Source organism: Sorex fumeus, unplaced genomic scaffold (genome assembly GCF_029834395.1).
Source record: "Sorex fumeus unplaced genomic scaffold, SorFum_2.1 ptg000039l, whole genome shotgun sequence".
In the NCBI taxonomy this organism is placed as follows: Eukaryota; Metazoa; Chordata; class Mammalia; order Eulipotyphla; family Soricidae; genus Sorex; species Sorex fumeus.
The window spans coordinates 12,252,656-12,267,625 of record NW_026606096.1 but is presented as its reverse complement, the minus strand read 5'-3'; the positions used below and the strand labels follow the sequence as shown (position 1 = coordinate 12,267,625).

At 42.2% G+C, this 14,970-nt stretch overlaps 1 protein-coding gene across 1 annotated transcript; it reads right to left on the bottom strand.

Annotated features, from left to right (window-relative positions):
* Positions 1 to 13,408: 13,408 nt before the first annotated feature.
* On the bottom strand, positions 13,409 to 14,602 carry LOC130028106 (tripartite motif-containing protein 60-like). The gene has a single exon (XM_056118834.1). It carries the CDS (start codon positions 14,600 to 14,602, stop codon positions 13,409 to 13,411), a length of 1,194 nt encoding a protein of 397 aa, XP_055974809.1.
* Positions 14,603 to 14,970: the final 368 nt, after the last annotated feature.

Sequence of the window (14,970 nt, the reverse complement as noted above, 5' to 3'; positions counted from 1 at the left end):
CCCATTTGCCTGGACTACCTCAATGATCCAATGAAGCAATATTTTTTGAAAAGGGGACCCTAATTCATGAGGCTCGAGCAGTTCGTTTGGTCTTAGGAGAGTACACTTGGAGAAGTCCTTGAGTCTAGAAGTGTTCTGGTCATCAGAGAGACACATCCTTAGTTGAGCTCAGGAGAAATGACTGAGTGTGTAACTTTTCCTGGCAGGAGAGAGCCTGAGGGTTTCAACTTTCTGAGGAAAATCACCCCAGACCTCCCCTTTCCCACACCCAAGGATGGAGGAGGTGTCGGAAGCCCTGGCCAAAATGCAGCCAGACCTCATCTGTCCCGTCTGTCTGGACTACCTCAATGACCCCATCACCATGGACTGCGGCCACAACTTCTGTGACTCCTGCGTCCGCATGTCATGGAAGGACCTGCAGGACAAATTCCCTTGTCCTGTGTGCTGGTAATCCCGCCAGGAGATGAGCGTCAGTGCCAACGCCCAGCTGGGCAGGCTGGTGGACCTGGCCAAGTTCCTGCACAGCTCCAATATTCTCATATTGTTTTCCCTCCCTCCCTAAAGTGCTCAGTCCTTGCACCTTAGAGCCTGAGAGGTGTTCAACAGTCCTGCTTTGGGGCAGCATTAGGGAATGTGACTAAGTAGTCTTTTTTTTTTTTTTAATCTCTCTGGGTCACACCCGGTGATGTACAAAGGTTATTCCTGTACTCAGGAATTACTCCTTGCGGTGCTCAGGGGACCAATTCGAATGCTGGATTTGAACCCGGGTTGGCCGTATGCAAGGCAAAAGCCCTACCCACTGTGCTATCGCTCTAGCCCCTAAGTAATCTTATTTAGTAGAGGAAAACCTCATCAATGATTGCCCCCACATGATTATTTGCCTGTATTTTATCCACAACACACCTGAAAATAATCATCCTTCACTCCACCATCCTAGAAGGAGTTTTCACTTGTGAATCCTTTGTCAGCAGGAAGAGAAACTCAATTTGGGTCATGTTAGGTACTGACTGATTCATCTACAGAAAGAAAGTTGAGAAAGGACTGGAGGCTCTGGTTCGTTCTATTCCTCTGACAGCATGTAGCGCAGTCTCAAGGATTGACATTCACCTGGATCATGGATTGAGGCAAATTTCATGTTATAATATGAATAAGGGCTGGAGCAATAGCAGAGCAGTAGGGAGTTTGCATTACAAGTGGCCCACCCGGATTCGATTCCACCGCCCCTCTCAGAGAGCCTGGCAAGTTATCGAGAGTATCCCGCCTGCACGGCAGAGGCTGGCAAGCTTTCTACCGCGTATTAGATATGCCAAAACAATAATAACAAGTCTCTCAATGGAGACATTACAGGTGGCTGCACGAGCAAATCAAGGAACAATGACAGGACAGTGCTACAGTGCCACAATATGAGTAAAGGTCATTTGTAATAACACCTGGTGGTGGTAAAATGGTACTCCTGGCTTGGGACTCAGAACTCTCTATTGATGACCTCTGTTCATCATACTCAGGGGGAGACTACACAGTGCCATGGATCAAACTGAGTGTTCTTTATGCAAAGCCTGCACCTCGTGATGTGAAACTCTGTGAAAACTCTCATTCTTCTGGATGAACATACTGATATAATAATACTTTTATTTGTGGGTCAGGTTCTATTCCTCTTCCAATCTCTGCCATCCGTGATAATATATTCACTGTGGATTTGCTCTATGTTCACGTTTTTCAAGGTGAATATTGGTTAGAAGTTTATCAGCTTCAAGTAATCTAACATTACCTGCTTTTCTAATTGTTTTGTTTGGAATTAGGGAGGTGAGGTTCTCCGTGTTGTTCAAAATTCCGTGTTGCCAGATAAATTGTATGATTACGTTTTTAAGACTCCTAATTTGAGACAGTTGGAGAGCTAATACCAGGTTAAGGCATTTGCCTCAAATAAGGGAAGCCCAGTTTTGCTATCTGACACGTCCATCAATTACACATCAGCACAGAGGTAGGAACCATCCATGCGCACTGCCACGCAGAGTGGCCAACACAACGCAGTCTCACTCCCTACACATGTAAATGCCAATTTAACATCAACACATGAAGAACATTTCTTTCAGTTTGTTTCTTCATCATTATATTTATTTTATTTTAGTGGTTTGTATATTTTTATTTATCTTTGGCTTTATAGCCACAGCAGGTGATGCTCAGGGCTGACTTTTGGCTCTACCCTCAAAAATTACTCCTGATAGTGCACAGGGGACCAGATATGATGCTAGGAATTGAACCTGGTACAGCGTGTGCAAAGCAAACGCTCTACCAGCTATTCTATGGGTCCATTCTATTTTCATGTACCTTTTTTAAAAAGAACAACGGTAGATATTGGTAATGAATTCATTAGTTCTTTATTCAGTCACGAAGAGACTGAAGAAAGAACTGTCACTAGTCCTAAATGAGCAAATATTAAAGGGCAGACCCACTTTTTGACCACAGGAAGTCAGGGCAGATAAGACTTTAATTGACACCAGCACAGGCCCATAGCATCCTGGCCCTTTGGAAAGATGCTCCAGTTGGACTAAAGGTGTAAGAAGCTCAGAAAGGTGGATCATCAAAAGTTTCAAGCTCTTATTCTTGACAAGGCCACAGCAATGCATTGACTTTTAGGTAGGTATAAAGCTCCGTCTGGGGGCAGCTTAGGATAAATCTTATGAAACTCCTCTGCCCCTCTATCTCCAAACTCAGATTGCGCTCCCAGCTCTCTTCTCCAGAGAAGCCCATGTTCTGTCTTGAATGAGTTATTCTCTTATTACATTCTTCATAATCTCTATATGAAGAAATTTAACTTAAAAAAAGGACGATGATTTGGGGAGTATGATATGAATATAAAGTCTGGAGTCCAAGGTCACAAAGTTCTGCTTTGCCTGGTTTTGTGAAGCTTCACTCATGCGTGAGGCTTGGCCCGAGTGGTCAGGAAAGCAGCCCGGAGCATGGAGGCGGCTGGGTAGTGAAGATTATGCCATCAGTACTCATCAATACATTGGCTTGGCTCTTTACATGTTAAATATCTGAATGCAGGGTTCATCCCAAGGAAGACCAGCAGGACCATTCTGTTTTACAAGAGGGAGACATCCATGACATTGGCAACTATCGCCTGATCTGCCTGTTGTTCGTTATCTACAAGCTGTTGACTCGAGTCATCCTGAATAGGACTGGCAGAACACTAGATGAAGGATAACCATGGGAGCTTGCAGAGTTCCAAAAAAGATTCAGCATGATCAACCATATCCACATGGTAACCAAACACATTGAGGTTTCTGGGGAGTTCAAGATGCCACTCTGTCTAATGTTCATCTATTTAAACAAGGCCTTTGATTCTGTTGAGACTGAAGTGGTCATCAAAGCCCTAGCCAAACAGGGCATTCAAACTCAATATATCAGGATCCTCCGTGAGCTATTTTACGGATACACCACCAGGATCTCACCAGTCTACAAGGAAGTGATCATCGACTTCAAGAGAGGATTCAGCAGGGTGATACCATTTCACCAAAACTCTTCAATGCCACCCTCGAGAACATCATATGACAACTGCAATGGGAAGGAATGAGAGTGAAGATAGGCAGTTGGCAACTACAACACCTCTGCTACACTGTTGACATCATTCTTTGACTTTTTTTTTTTGCTTTGCTCTTTGGGTCACACCTGGTGGTGCTCAGGGGCTACTCCTGACTCTGCACTCAGGAGTTTCTCCTGGTGATGCTCAGGGGATCATGTGGGACGCCGGAAATCGAACCCAGGTTGGCCGCATGCAAGGCAAATGCACTAGCCGCGGTGCTATCGCGATAGCCCTAGACATTGTACTAATAACACCAAACATTAGCCAAGCACTACAAATTGTGGCCGACTTCAACTATGAGTATGGACAGTCGGACTGCAGCTGGGTCTCACGAAGACAATTTTTATGAGAAATGGACTACCTCCTGACATCCCATTCACTCTCAATGAACGAACATCTCTGAATGCAGCAGTAATGTATACCTATATCTAGAACTGAACATGAAAAACAACCTGGCACCTGAGTTGCACAGGAGGAAGAGAGCTGCTTGAAATGCCTTGAAGAGCGTTGAAGAAACAGCCAAGAGGATAAAGAACCTCCAGCTCTGGGAACATCTCTTTGACTCCACCTTTCTTCCTGCACTACATACTACTCAGAGACCTGAGTCCTACGAAAATAGGATCAGAACGCTATCAGTGTCTCCCAAAGAGGAATCCAAAGAGCTATGCTTGGAGTATCAAGATTCACTCAAGTGAGAGAAGGAATCCATAGTTCCGACGTCCATTGAGGATCGAGAATCGGGGATGCTGTCTCATTTGCCAAGGCATCAAAAATCAGATGAGCTGGACACGTAATGCAATTTGGAGATGATAGCTGGACTAGAGCCATTACTGACTGGATTCCACGGGACGTCAAAAGACTGCGTGGCTGCCCACCTATGAGATAGTCAGACTTCTTCGTCAAGACCCTGACCGAATGGTTTGAGGCTCTTCATGTTCCTGGAGCGAGTAGAGGCCATTGGGATACACTAGCACACAACAGGGACAAATAGAGACGGCACTGACACCCGGTCGAGCAAATCAATGAGAAATTGGATGTCAAGTGATCAAGTGATGAAATATAAAGTAGTTTGGGGGTTACACCTGCCATTGTTCACGGCTTATTTTTGCATTCTGTCCTTAGGGATCCCTCTTGGCAATGCATGGTAAAATGCTGGGCTGACAGGAACTGAATATGGGTTCACATGCATAACCAGCCTTAATGGTTATAGTAACATTCAGGCCTCCCAAAGCAGGTGTGAAATCTTTTGATAACCATGAAGGCATTTCCACAAGGTGGGTGGTACTATGCAGATTCCAACCAGCAAAGACCTCAGATTCCTCCAGTAGAGGGAGTGCATGCAAGGTTGGCCTGGAGAAGAGCTGAGAGAACACATAAAGGTACGGGTTATAAGGTAGGGACTCTCCCAAAATAAAGTGAAGCAGCCAGGGAATAGTAAGGCAGGAAAGATATTTGCCTTTCACCAACCCCATATAGTTGTTCCCTAAAGCTCACTATGAGAGATACCTTAGGGAAGAGCCAGAAGTACACCTTGAGCACAGCTGAATATCACCCCAAAAGAAAAACCAAAAATGAAAAACAAAACAAAACAAAAAATGAAGTCCCGGAGCCAGGGCTGTTGACATGTGTGATCTTCTTTGCACTTTTAGGGCTTTCCCTGACTTCTTGTATCTTTGTTCAATGTTTGATTAGGAAGAAACTGAAATCCCGAAGTCTTTACTAGGAAGTATCAATTTCTCAATAGGAAAATGTGAGTGATTGTACAAATCTCACTACCTTCACAAAACAACCATATCCAGGGATGTGTCGGGCCTGTGAAATTGTTTTCTGTCTAGTATGGAAATTATATTTTGATTGACATGTCAGCCTCATCAAGTAATTACTTCCTAATTCTTTCCTTGAATAATCTTTGAATTTTCTCATTCCAAAACTTCACCCAGTGCATCCTGTGCATGGCCCTGGCCTGTGCCCTCTGCCTTATAACCACCTCCTCAGATCTACGGAGGGCCACATCAGTGCCTGGGGAAAAGTTTTATCCTGTTGGACACAAGAGAACTCTTACCTGGTAGATAATACTTAAAGGGTATTCTGAATTTCATTGCCAAATTTAATTTAAATTCATAGCACTGTAGCACTTTTGTCCCAGTGTTCATAGATACTCTCAAGCAGGCACTAGTAACGTCTCCATTGTGAGACTTGTTACTGTTTTTGGCGTATCGAATACACCATGGGGAGCTTGCCTGGCCCTGCTGTCTGGGCAAGATACTCTCAAAAGCTTGCTGGACTCTCCAAGAGGGACAAATGTGTAGAACCCAGGTCAGCCACTTGCAAGCAAAATGCCCTACCTGCTGTGCTATTGCTCCAGGCGAATTTAAACTCATATGCCAAGATCAATCTGAATAATACAAGCTTCCTGGATTCTAATACCATTACTTAAAATAAGCTTCATTGTCACACATTTGGGAAATCCCTGGTTAAAACTCTTGATCCCCATGAGACACATTAAGAAGCTCAACCCATAACTTTATTCTTTTTTTTTTGAAAATAGGCAACATTTATTGACATTATTGACAAATAGGCAACATTATCAACATTATTTCATAATCTAATTTGAAACTTACAAGACCTCAAGGCATTATTATCCCGCTTCGCAGAAATTGAGATGCAGGAATATTAGCTACCACAGGTCCATCAACTCCAAAATTTCTGTTTATCCCACTCTGCTATATTCTCTCCCCACTTCCCTGGAGGCAAAAGCCTTGTTTTCCCTGTCTGAGACCTGGTCTTCTTCAATGACATGGGTCTAATTACATCTCTGTAACGGTTTTGGCATCCTTGGTTCTTAATAATTCGAGGAAAAAGTTTAGAGATCATCAAATGAAAGAAAATAAATATGTACATATATAAATATAGCAAACTGATACCATGTAAAACTGTTCAGCAAATAAGTTTCTGAGACCAATAATTTAAAAATAGTATAGCATATATATTATCTTCAAGCTCTTTGTGACCTTTTATTTATATTTCATTCACTCCTAATCTTTCTCTTAGCCATATCACTAAGCATGAAAATGTATTATCCCCATTAAACAGGTAAAGATGGTGTTAATTCAAGAGATTAAGCAATCAGTTTTTTTCACGAGTGTAAAATAGAGGTAGAAGCTAAAGATATAGTAGAGGGGGTTAAGGCACTTGCCTGATTGCAAATAACCCGAGTTTAATTCTTGGCACTGTCTATGGTTTCCTAAGCACCATGAGGAGTGAACCCAAAGCATAGAGTCAGGAGTAATCCCTGATAATGTGCTCCCAAACCCCCAAATGAATTAATAAGAAAATAAATCTATGTTTTTCTTTCTTCAGATTTATTCTTCTCTGAATTTCCCTCTATTCATTCTTACTGTTGTTTTGTGTTGCTATGACCAGAAGTGCATATACCCAGCTTTGGTGCTCACACATTTTATCTGTGGTGGTCGCCAGGAATCACAATAGGGTTGTACCCCTTTCACTGCACATAGGGGTTCACCAGGGTTCACATTATTTGGTTGTGGTATGCATATATCATTTGGTTGAACACTGAGGGTCACTTACTCAGTTGCTAGTAAGAGGTTGTGCTTCCTGGCGGTGGTGCTCACACATCTTTTAGTGGTACTCACTCGGGGTTGCACCTCTCTAGTAGTGATACTCACACATACTTGACAAGAGTAAAACTAGAAATTGCTTACAGTGCAGGTTTGAAAAATCAAAGAACAGAGTTATCAAAATCATGTTCAGCACATGTGGTAGCACTGAGGAATAAACTTGAGACCTTAGACTTGCGAGACAGGCAATCGAACACCCTTCCTAACTCTTTTATTTTAATTTTTTCCTTTATTTTTAATTGTGATTTCACAGTTTCTTTTTTTGGTATTTTTTTTATTAGTGAAACACCATGAGGTACAATTGTAGATTTGCAATTTTTTGTGCTTGGGTTTTGATTATACAATGATCAAATACCCATCCCTCCACCAGTGCCCATTTTCCACCACCATGGAAAATATCCCCCCACTGCCATCCCCCCCATCCCACCCTGCCTCTGTGGCAGGGCATTTTTGTGTTCTCTCTCTTCTTTTGGGTGTTGTGGTCTGCAAAAGAGGCATTGAGTGGCAAACATGTTCAGTCCATAGTCTACTTTCGACATGAATCTCCCCTCCTGGGAGAATCCTCCAAACACTCTTTATTTGGTGCTCCCTTCTCTATCTGAGCTGCCCTTTCCCCTAGAATGCCTGGCTGGCCTCTAAGCTATGGAGTAATCCTCCATCCTTATCTATCTCTGGTGCTGATCTCAGCTATTCTTGGGTATTAATCTCATACTTTGTTACTTTATATCCCCCAGATGAATGCAATCTTTCAATGTCTATCCCTCTCTTTCTGACTCATTTCGCTTAGCATGATACTTTCCATGTTGTACCACTTGTATGTAAATTTCATGACTTCATCTTTTCTAACAGCTACATAGTACTCCATTGTGTAGATGTACCAAAGTTTCTTTAACCAGTCATCTGTTCTTGGGCATTCAGGTTTCTTCCAGTTTCTGGCTATTGTAAAGAGTGCTGCAATGAACAAACAAGTCAGATGTCACTTCGACTATACATTTTTGCCTCTCAGGGATATATTCCCAGGAGTGGTATTGCTGGGTCAAATGGGAGCTCAATTTCTAATTTTTTGAGAATCGTCCATACTGTTTTCCAGAAGGGCTGAACCAGTCGACATTCCCACCAACAGGGAAGGAGTGTCCCTTTCTCGCCACATTCGTGCCAGAGTCGGTTGCTTTTGTTCTTTTGAATGTGGGCCAGTCTCTGAGGTGTGAGATTGTATCTCATTGTGGTTTTGATCTGCATCTCTCTGATGATTAATGATTTAGAGCATTTCTTCATGTGTTTTTTTTGCCATTCGGATTTCTTTGAGAAAGTTTCTGTTCATTTCATTGCCCCATTTTTTGATGGGGTTGGATGTTTTCTTCTTGTGTAGTTCAACCAGAATTTTGTATATCCTCGATATCAACCCCTTGTAGTAGAGTTTGAAGTTAGGGAGGTTGATTCCTCCCATTTTCTTTTTCCCAAGAATTACTTTAGCTATTCGTGGGGGCTTATTGTTCCATATAAATTTCAGGAGTGTTTGCTCCATTTCTTTGAAGAATGTCATGAGTATCCTTATAGGGATTGCATTGAATTTATACAATGCTTTCGGTAGTATTGCCATTTTGAAAATGTTAAGCCTCCCAACCCATGAGCAGGGGATATCTTTCCATTTCCTCATGTCCTCTTTTATTTCCTGAAGTAGCGTTTTGTAGTTTTCTTTGTACAGGCCCTTTACTTCCTTAGTTAAGTTGATTCATAGGTACTTGATTTTCTGGGGCACAATTGTGAACGGGATTGTTTTTTTCATGTAGCTTTCTTCTCTCTCACTGTGTGCGTATAGGAAAGCCATGGACATTTGGGTATTGATTTTATAGCCTGCAACATTACTATACCAGTCTATTGTTTCTAGGAGTTTTTTGGTGGAGGTTATTGGGTTCTCTACGTATAGTATCATATCATCTGTGAATAGTGAGCGCTTGATTTCTTCCTTTCCTACCTGAATGCCCTTAATATCTTTTTCTTGCCTAATCGTTATTGCAAGAACTTCCAGTACTATATTGAACAGCAGTGGAGAGAGTGGGCATCCTTGTCTCGTCCCTGATCTTAGAGGGAAGGCTCTCAGTTTTTCCCCATTGAGGATGATGCTTGCTGTAGGCTTGTGGTAGATGGCTTTAACTATGTTGAGGAAAGTCCCCTCCATTCCTATTTTGGCTAGGGTTTTCATCATAAAGGGGTGCTGGATCTTGTCTAATGCTTTCTTTGCATCTATTGATATGACCATACGCTTTTTATCTTTTCTTTTATTGATATGATGGATTATGTTGATTGATTTCCGAACGTTAAACCATCCTTGCATCCCTAGGATGAATCCGACTTGGTCATGGTGTATGATCTTTTTGATGAGTAGTTGTATTCTATTTGCTAGTAGTTTGTTGAGGATCTTTGCATCTGTGTTCATCAGGGATATCGGTCTGCAATTCTCTTTCTTTGTGGTATCTCTGTCTGCTTTTGGTATCAGTGTGATATTTGCTTCGTAGAAACTGTTCGGAAGTGTTTTTGATATTTCAATTTCGTGGAAAAGCTTAAAGAGAATTGGGAGTAAGTCCTCTTTAAAGATTTGGAAGAATTCACTAGTGAATCCATCTGGGCCAGGACTTTTGTGCTTGGGGAGACTTTTTATTACCTTTTCAATTTCCTTGATGTTGATAGGGCGGTGCAGGTATTCCAGGCCTTCTTGGTTCAGCCTTGGAAGTCTGTAGGAGTCTAGGAATTTATCCATTTCCTAGAGGTTTTGATGTTCTGTGGCATAAAGCTTCTCAAAGTACTCCCTGAGGATCCTTTGAATTTCTGTAGTTTCTGTTGTAATGACCCCCTTTTCATTTCTGATTCGGTTTATTAGTGTTTTCTCTCTCCCTTTCTTTGTGAGTTTTGCTAGAGTCTTATAGATCTTGTTAATTTTCTCGAAGAACCAGCTCTTGGTTTCATTGATCTTTCAGATTTTTTGGGGGGGTTTCCATCTCATTAATCTCTGCTCTGACTTTTATTATTTCCTTTCTCCTGTTTGGGTTGTGCTCCTTTTGTTGGTCCTTCTCCAAGCTCTTAAGCTGTGAGTTTAGGTTATTTATGTGTGCTCGCTCCTCCTTCCTGAGGAATGCTTGTAGAGCTATAAACTTTCCTCTTAACACAGCTTTTGCTGTGTCCCATAAGTTTTGGTAACTCGTGTTCTCATTTTCATTCGTTTCTAGAATCTTTTGATTTCTTCTTTGATTTCCTTTCTAAGCCACTCATTGTTCAATAGCGCACTGTTTAATTTCCAGGTGTTTGATTTAGTTTTCTGTTTTTGTGTGTGATTTACTTCTAATTTCAGCGCATTATGGTCTGAGAAGATTGTTGATACAATCTCTATCTTCTTAGTTTTATGGAGGCATGTTTTGTGGCTCAGCATGTCGTCTATCTTGGAGAATGTTCCATGTACACTTGAGAAGAATGTATATTCAGCTTTTTGAGGATGAAGTGTCCTGTATATATATATATACTAAGTCCCTTTCTTCCATTGTTTCCCTCAGATGAAGTATGCCCTTGCTGAACTTGAGTCTGGTTGATCTATCAAGAGGTGACAAAGCGGTGTTGAAGTCTCCCACCAGTATTGTGTTGCTATTGATTCTTTTTCCAAATCTATGAGTATTTGTTTTAAGTACTTTGCTGGTCTCTCGTTAGGTGCATATATATTTATTATTTTAAGTTCTTCCTGTTGTACAGATCCTTTGATCAATAAGAAATGCCCTTCACTGTCTCTTATGACATTCGTCACACTGAAATCGATGTGGTCTGATATTAGGATGGCTACCCCAGCTTTTTTATGAGAGCTGTTTGCCTGTAGGATTGTTTTCCAGCCTTTGACTCTGAGTCTGTGTTTGCTTTGACTATTGAGATCTGTTTCTTGCACGCAGCAGAATGTTGGGTTCACGTTTCTAATCCATCCTGCCACACTATGTTTTTAATTGGTGTGTTTAGCCCATTGACATTGAGAGAGATTATTGTTATGGAATTTTGTCCCATTGTTCTATTGAAATTTGGTGTATTTGAGGGGCCTGTCTTGCCTTAAAGTAGCCCATTTAGTTGTTCTTGTAACCATGGTTTTGAGTCTATAAAGTTCCTGAGCTCTTTCTTTTCTGTGAAAATGTGTGTTGTTCCTTCTATTATGAATGAGAGTCTCGCTGGGCAAAATATTTTTGGAGAGGCATTTATTTCATTGAGTTTTTTCACTATGTCCCACCACTGTTTTCGGGCCATGAGGGTTTCATCAGAAAAATCAGCTGTGAATTTTAAGGATGCTCCTTTGTAAGAGATTTCTTTCTTCGATCTTGCTGCTTTCAGAATTTTGTCTCTGTCTAAGGTTTTGGTCATTTTGATCAGGATGTGTCTTGGGGTATTTTTATTTGGATATCTTCTAGCTGGTACCCTTCGGGCCTCCTGAATGTGGTCACAAGTTTTCTTCAGCTCTGGAAACGTTGTAGCAATGATGTCTTTGACAGTTTCTTCTTCAACAAGGTTTTCTTCCTTTCCCTCTGGGACTCCAATAATTCTTATGTTACCCCTCTTGGCTTCGTCACGATCTTCTCTTGCCATCTGTTCCCGAATTGTGAGTTTCTTTCCCATTTTCTGCTCTTTTCTGGAGTGTCTCTGAACTTCATCTTCGAGCTCACTGATTCTGTTCTCAGCAGCTGTTACTCTGCTGCTGAGGCCTTCCACTGAGTTTTTCAATTCGCCTACGAGATTTTTCAGGTCTGATATTTCCGATTACATTTTCCTCATTTCTGCCTTCAAATCCTCTTGTCTTCTATTGGCATTGCTTTCCATTGTTTCTTTTAGTTCCCTAAGCATCCTAAGTAGCTCCCTTCTGAATTCCTTTTCAGAGAGGTTGTCTAACAGTACAGTACTGTTGGTGTCATCTGGGCTAGACTCTTCAATAAGAAAGTTTGGTGGGCTTTTGCGTTGTTTTACCATTGTGACAAGTATGGTTTAGTCCTTCGTGTTCACTGTTACTATTCTACGTAATATGCATCGTGAGTTGAGATAGGCTTATGAGTTATTGGCTACTGTGTTTCTAGTGGCTGAGGTAAAATAGAGAAGATTCCATCTAAGAGGGTAGCTTATGGTTCCTATGGCATATGTAGTGGGAGAATATTTCGCTGCCGCATTAGCGGCCGCGGCTCCGGAAAGGGTCCCTGGCACTGGGTGCCAGGCTGTACCTGGTTGGAATAGGAGACCTTCAGCTTTGTTGCCGAGATGTGGGCCTCCGTTCCTGTCCCGCGCAGATCAGGGGAGAAAACCGGTTTTCTAGAGATCGAGCTAGCTGCACATGCCCAGAGAGAGTCCTGGACCCTGGGTGCGAGCTGTACCTGGTTGGAATAGGAGACCTTCAGCTTTGTTGCCAAGAGGTGGACCTCCATTCCTGTCCCGCGCAGATCAGGGGAGAAAACCGACTTTCTAGGAGATCGAGCTAGCTGCACATGCCATAACTTTATTCTTAATTTCAGTAACAAGGTAGAGGAAATAGCATAAAAAGCTGGAGTAATTCCTAATAATGAGGCGAAATCTGCAAATTCTGTACAAAATAACAAAGTAGAAAATGTCTAGGAATTTTGGAAGCAGAGATGACTACGGGCAAATAATGATAAGCTGGAAATACATGAGGCAAAAATACACAGTAGGTCCCAAAAAAGAAAAGTTGCCCAAAACAAGTATTTTAGGTGTTATAGGGAGTAGTGGCTGGCATGCGGTGATTATTCTAGCATTATTAGAAACTTGCTTGTCTACAGAGATTCACTTGATACGAAAGGCTCTTCTGTCAGTTTTCCCAGGCAAAAACGAAATGGGAAAAACAAATCAAAGAAGTCTTTTAGCAGTTGTGTGAAAAGCTTTATTTACATTGAACCTTCAATAACAGGGGGAAGAAACATACCACAGACCACATTATCCTCCAGTATGCTCACATCATTAGTCTCTAACGATATGCATTGTAAGAGATTTCGATAAAGATCCAATAGCAAAATAAGGTATCACTTTTTCTGAGAGTGTACCAGTGAGCCTATGCAAACATGACCTGTTATTCATATTAAAAATAGAAAGTTCTCCCATTTCGTAATCCAGAAAAACACCAATTCACATTCTCACAAATTGTTCTGGCCTTTCAATGTGCATATTACCAGGGAGAGTCAAGGTGATATCTGATTGCCATAAGTTGCTTTGAGAGAAGGGAAGTGTCCAATATGATCATGGAAGGATGCTTACACACTCCGAGGGAACATTCGCCTATGCCTCTCACTTCTACCTGCCAAAAATGCCTGCCTCCATCAAAGGACTCACAGCACTGCAGAGCTGGGAAAGGAACAATGTTGTCAACATGGTGGTGGTCCAGCAGGTGAGGGTGAATTGATCCAATGTGGACACTTCTTCTATCTTTGGAGATGGTCAGACTTGGATGAGTGGTATCAGGATCCAGTGTCAAATTCTCCTGGAATTTGCTCATTATTTTGTGCAGACCAACACAATTGAGAGGAAGAGTGTAGCTCTCATTCTTGAATTCATATGAGGAGACTGTAGGGAAGAGTGGGTTTTCATACCTACGCTGAAGGTTCTCAGCAGTTGCTAGAAAATCTTGGTCAGCCTGCAAACACTTCTCTGTTATGTCACCCAAGAGAATTTTCACCGTGTTCATACTGCTTAAACCTTGGCTCTTATTCTGCGCTATCTGTTCTTCCATCTCTCTCTCTCTGTTGAGCAAGGTGGCATGAATGGAAAATTGCTCTTCACTCAAGGAAAGTTTGAACTGCTCAAATTCAGCTTGTAGTTCTTCTTTCCAAGACGCTATTTTCCACCTTCCTTCCACACTTCTTTTAATTTGATTTTCACACTCTTTTTCAGCATCGCTTATCTTTGTCTTCAGAAGTTCTATGAATCCTTTGAGCTTCTTCCTTTGACTCTCTGCAGCTCTGTCAGTGGGGATCAGGTGGTGACCCTGGTGGTGAGTGGATATTCGACACTGAGGACACAACAGCTGCTGATCCTCCTCACAGAACAGGTCCAGGGCTTCATTGTGCTTCTCACAAAGGGGTTCCTCTGCCTGCCATTTCCTTTTGCTCTTTCTAGTGGCGAGCTGCTTAAGGACTTCTGTGATATGACACAATTGGTTGTTCCTCTTGAAGTTCCTGTCAGGGCAGTGGTGGAGGAAGATGGGACACGGGAAGACGTCCTGGAGTTCAACCCAGCACTGGTGGATGCAGGAGTCACAGAAGTTGTGCCCACACTCAAGGGTCACTGGGTCTCTCAGGTAATCCAGACAGTGAGGGCAGATGGCCTCTGCTGGGATCTCAGTCAGGGAAGTTGAAAATGCCATTGGTCAGGAATAGGGCTACCTGAAGAAGTTCCTTTGAGAATGTTCTGGTTCTCCACCCACTCTAAGGTCAGAAGCAATGTTCTTCTTAACACTCACGCTTTGAGGAATGCTGACCTCTTTCCAGGTTCTCAGCAAGTTCTACTACCGCAAACTTGTTTTTGATTTCTCCTTTGCAGATCCTGAGATCTTTGCAGCTGCTAAGTGAGAGTGTGGCCAGATGATCATCGTCGGCAATGTCTGGGGGTCTGGGTCCCCTTCACTCAGTTATCTTGGTATTTTGGCCTTTTTTGTTACAAAACAGGCAGAAGATCAAGAAAGTGATGAAATTATGCCACATCGAGGATATCCAAGTAACTTTAGTTTGATAA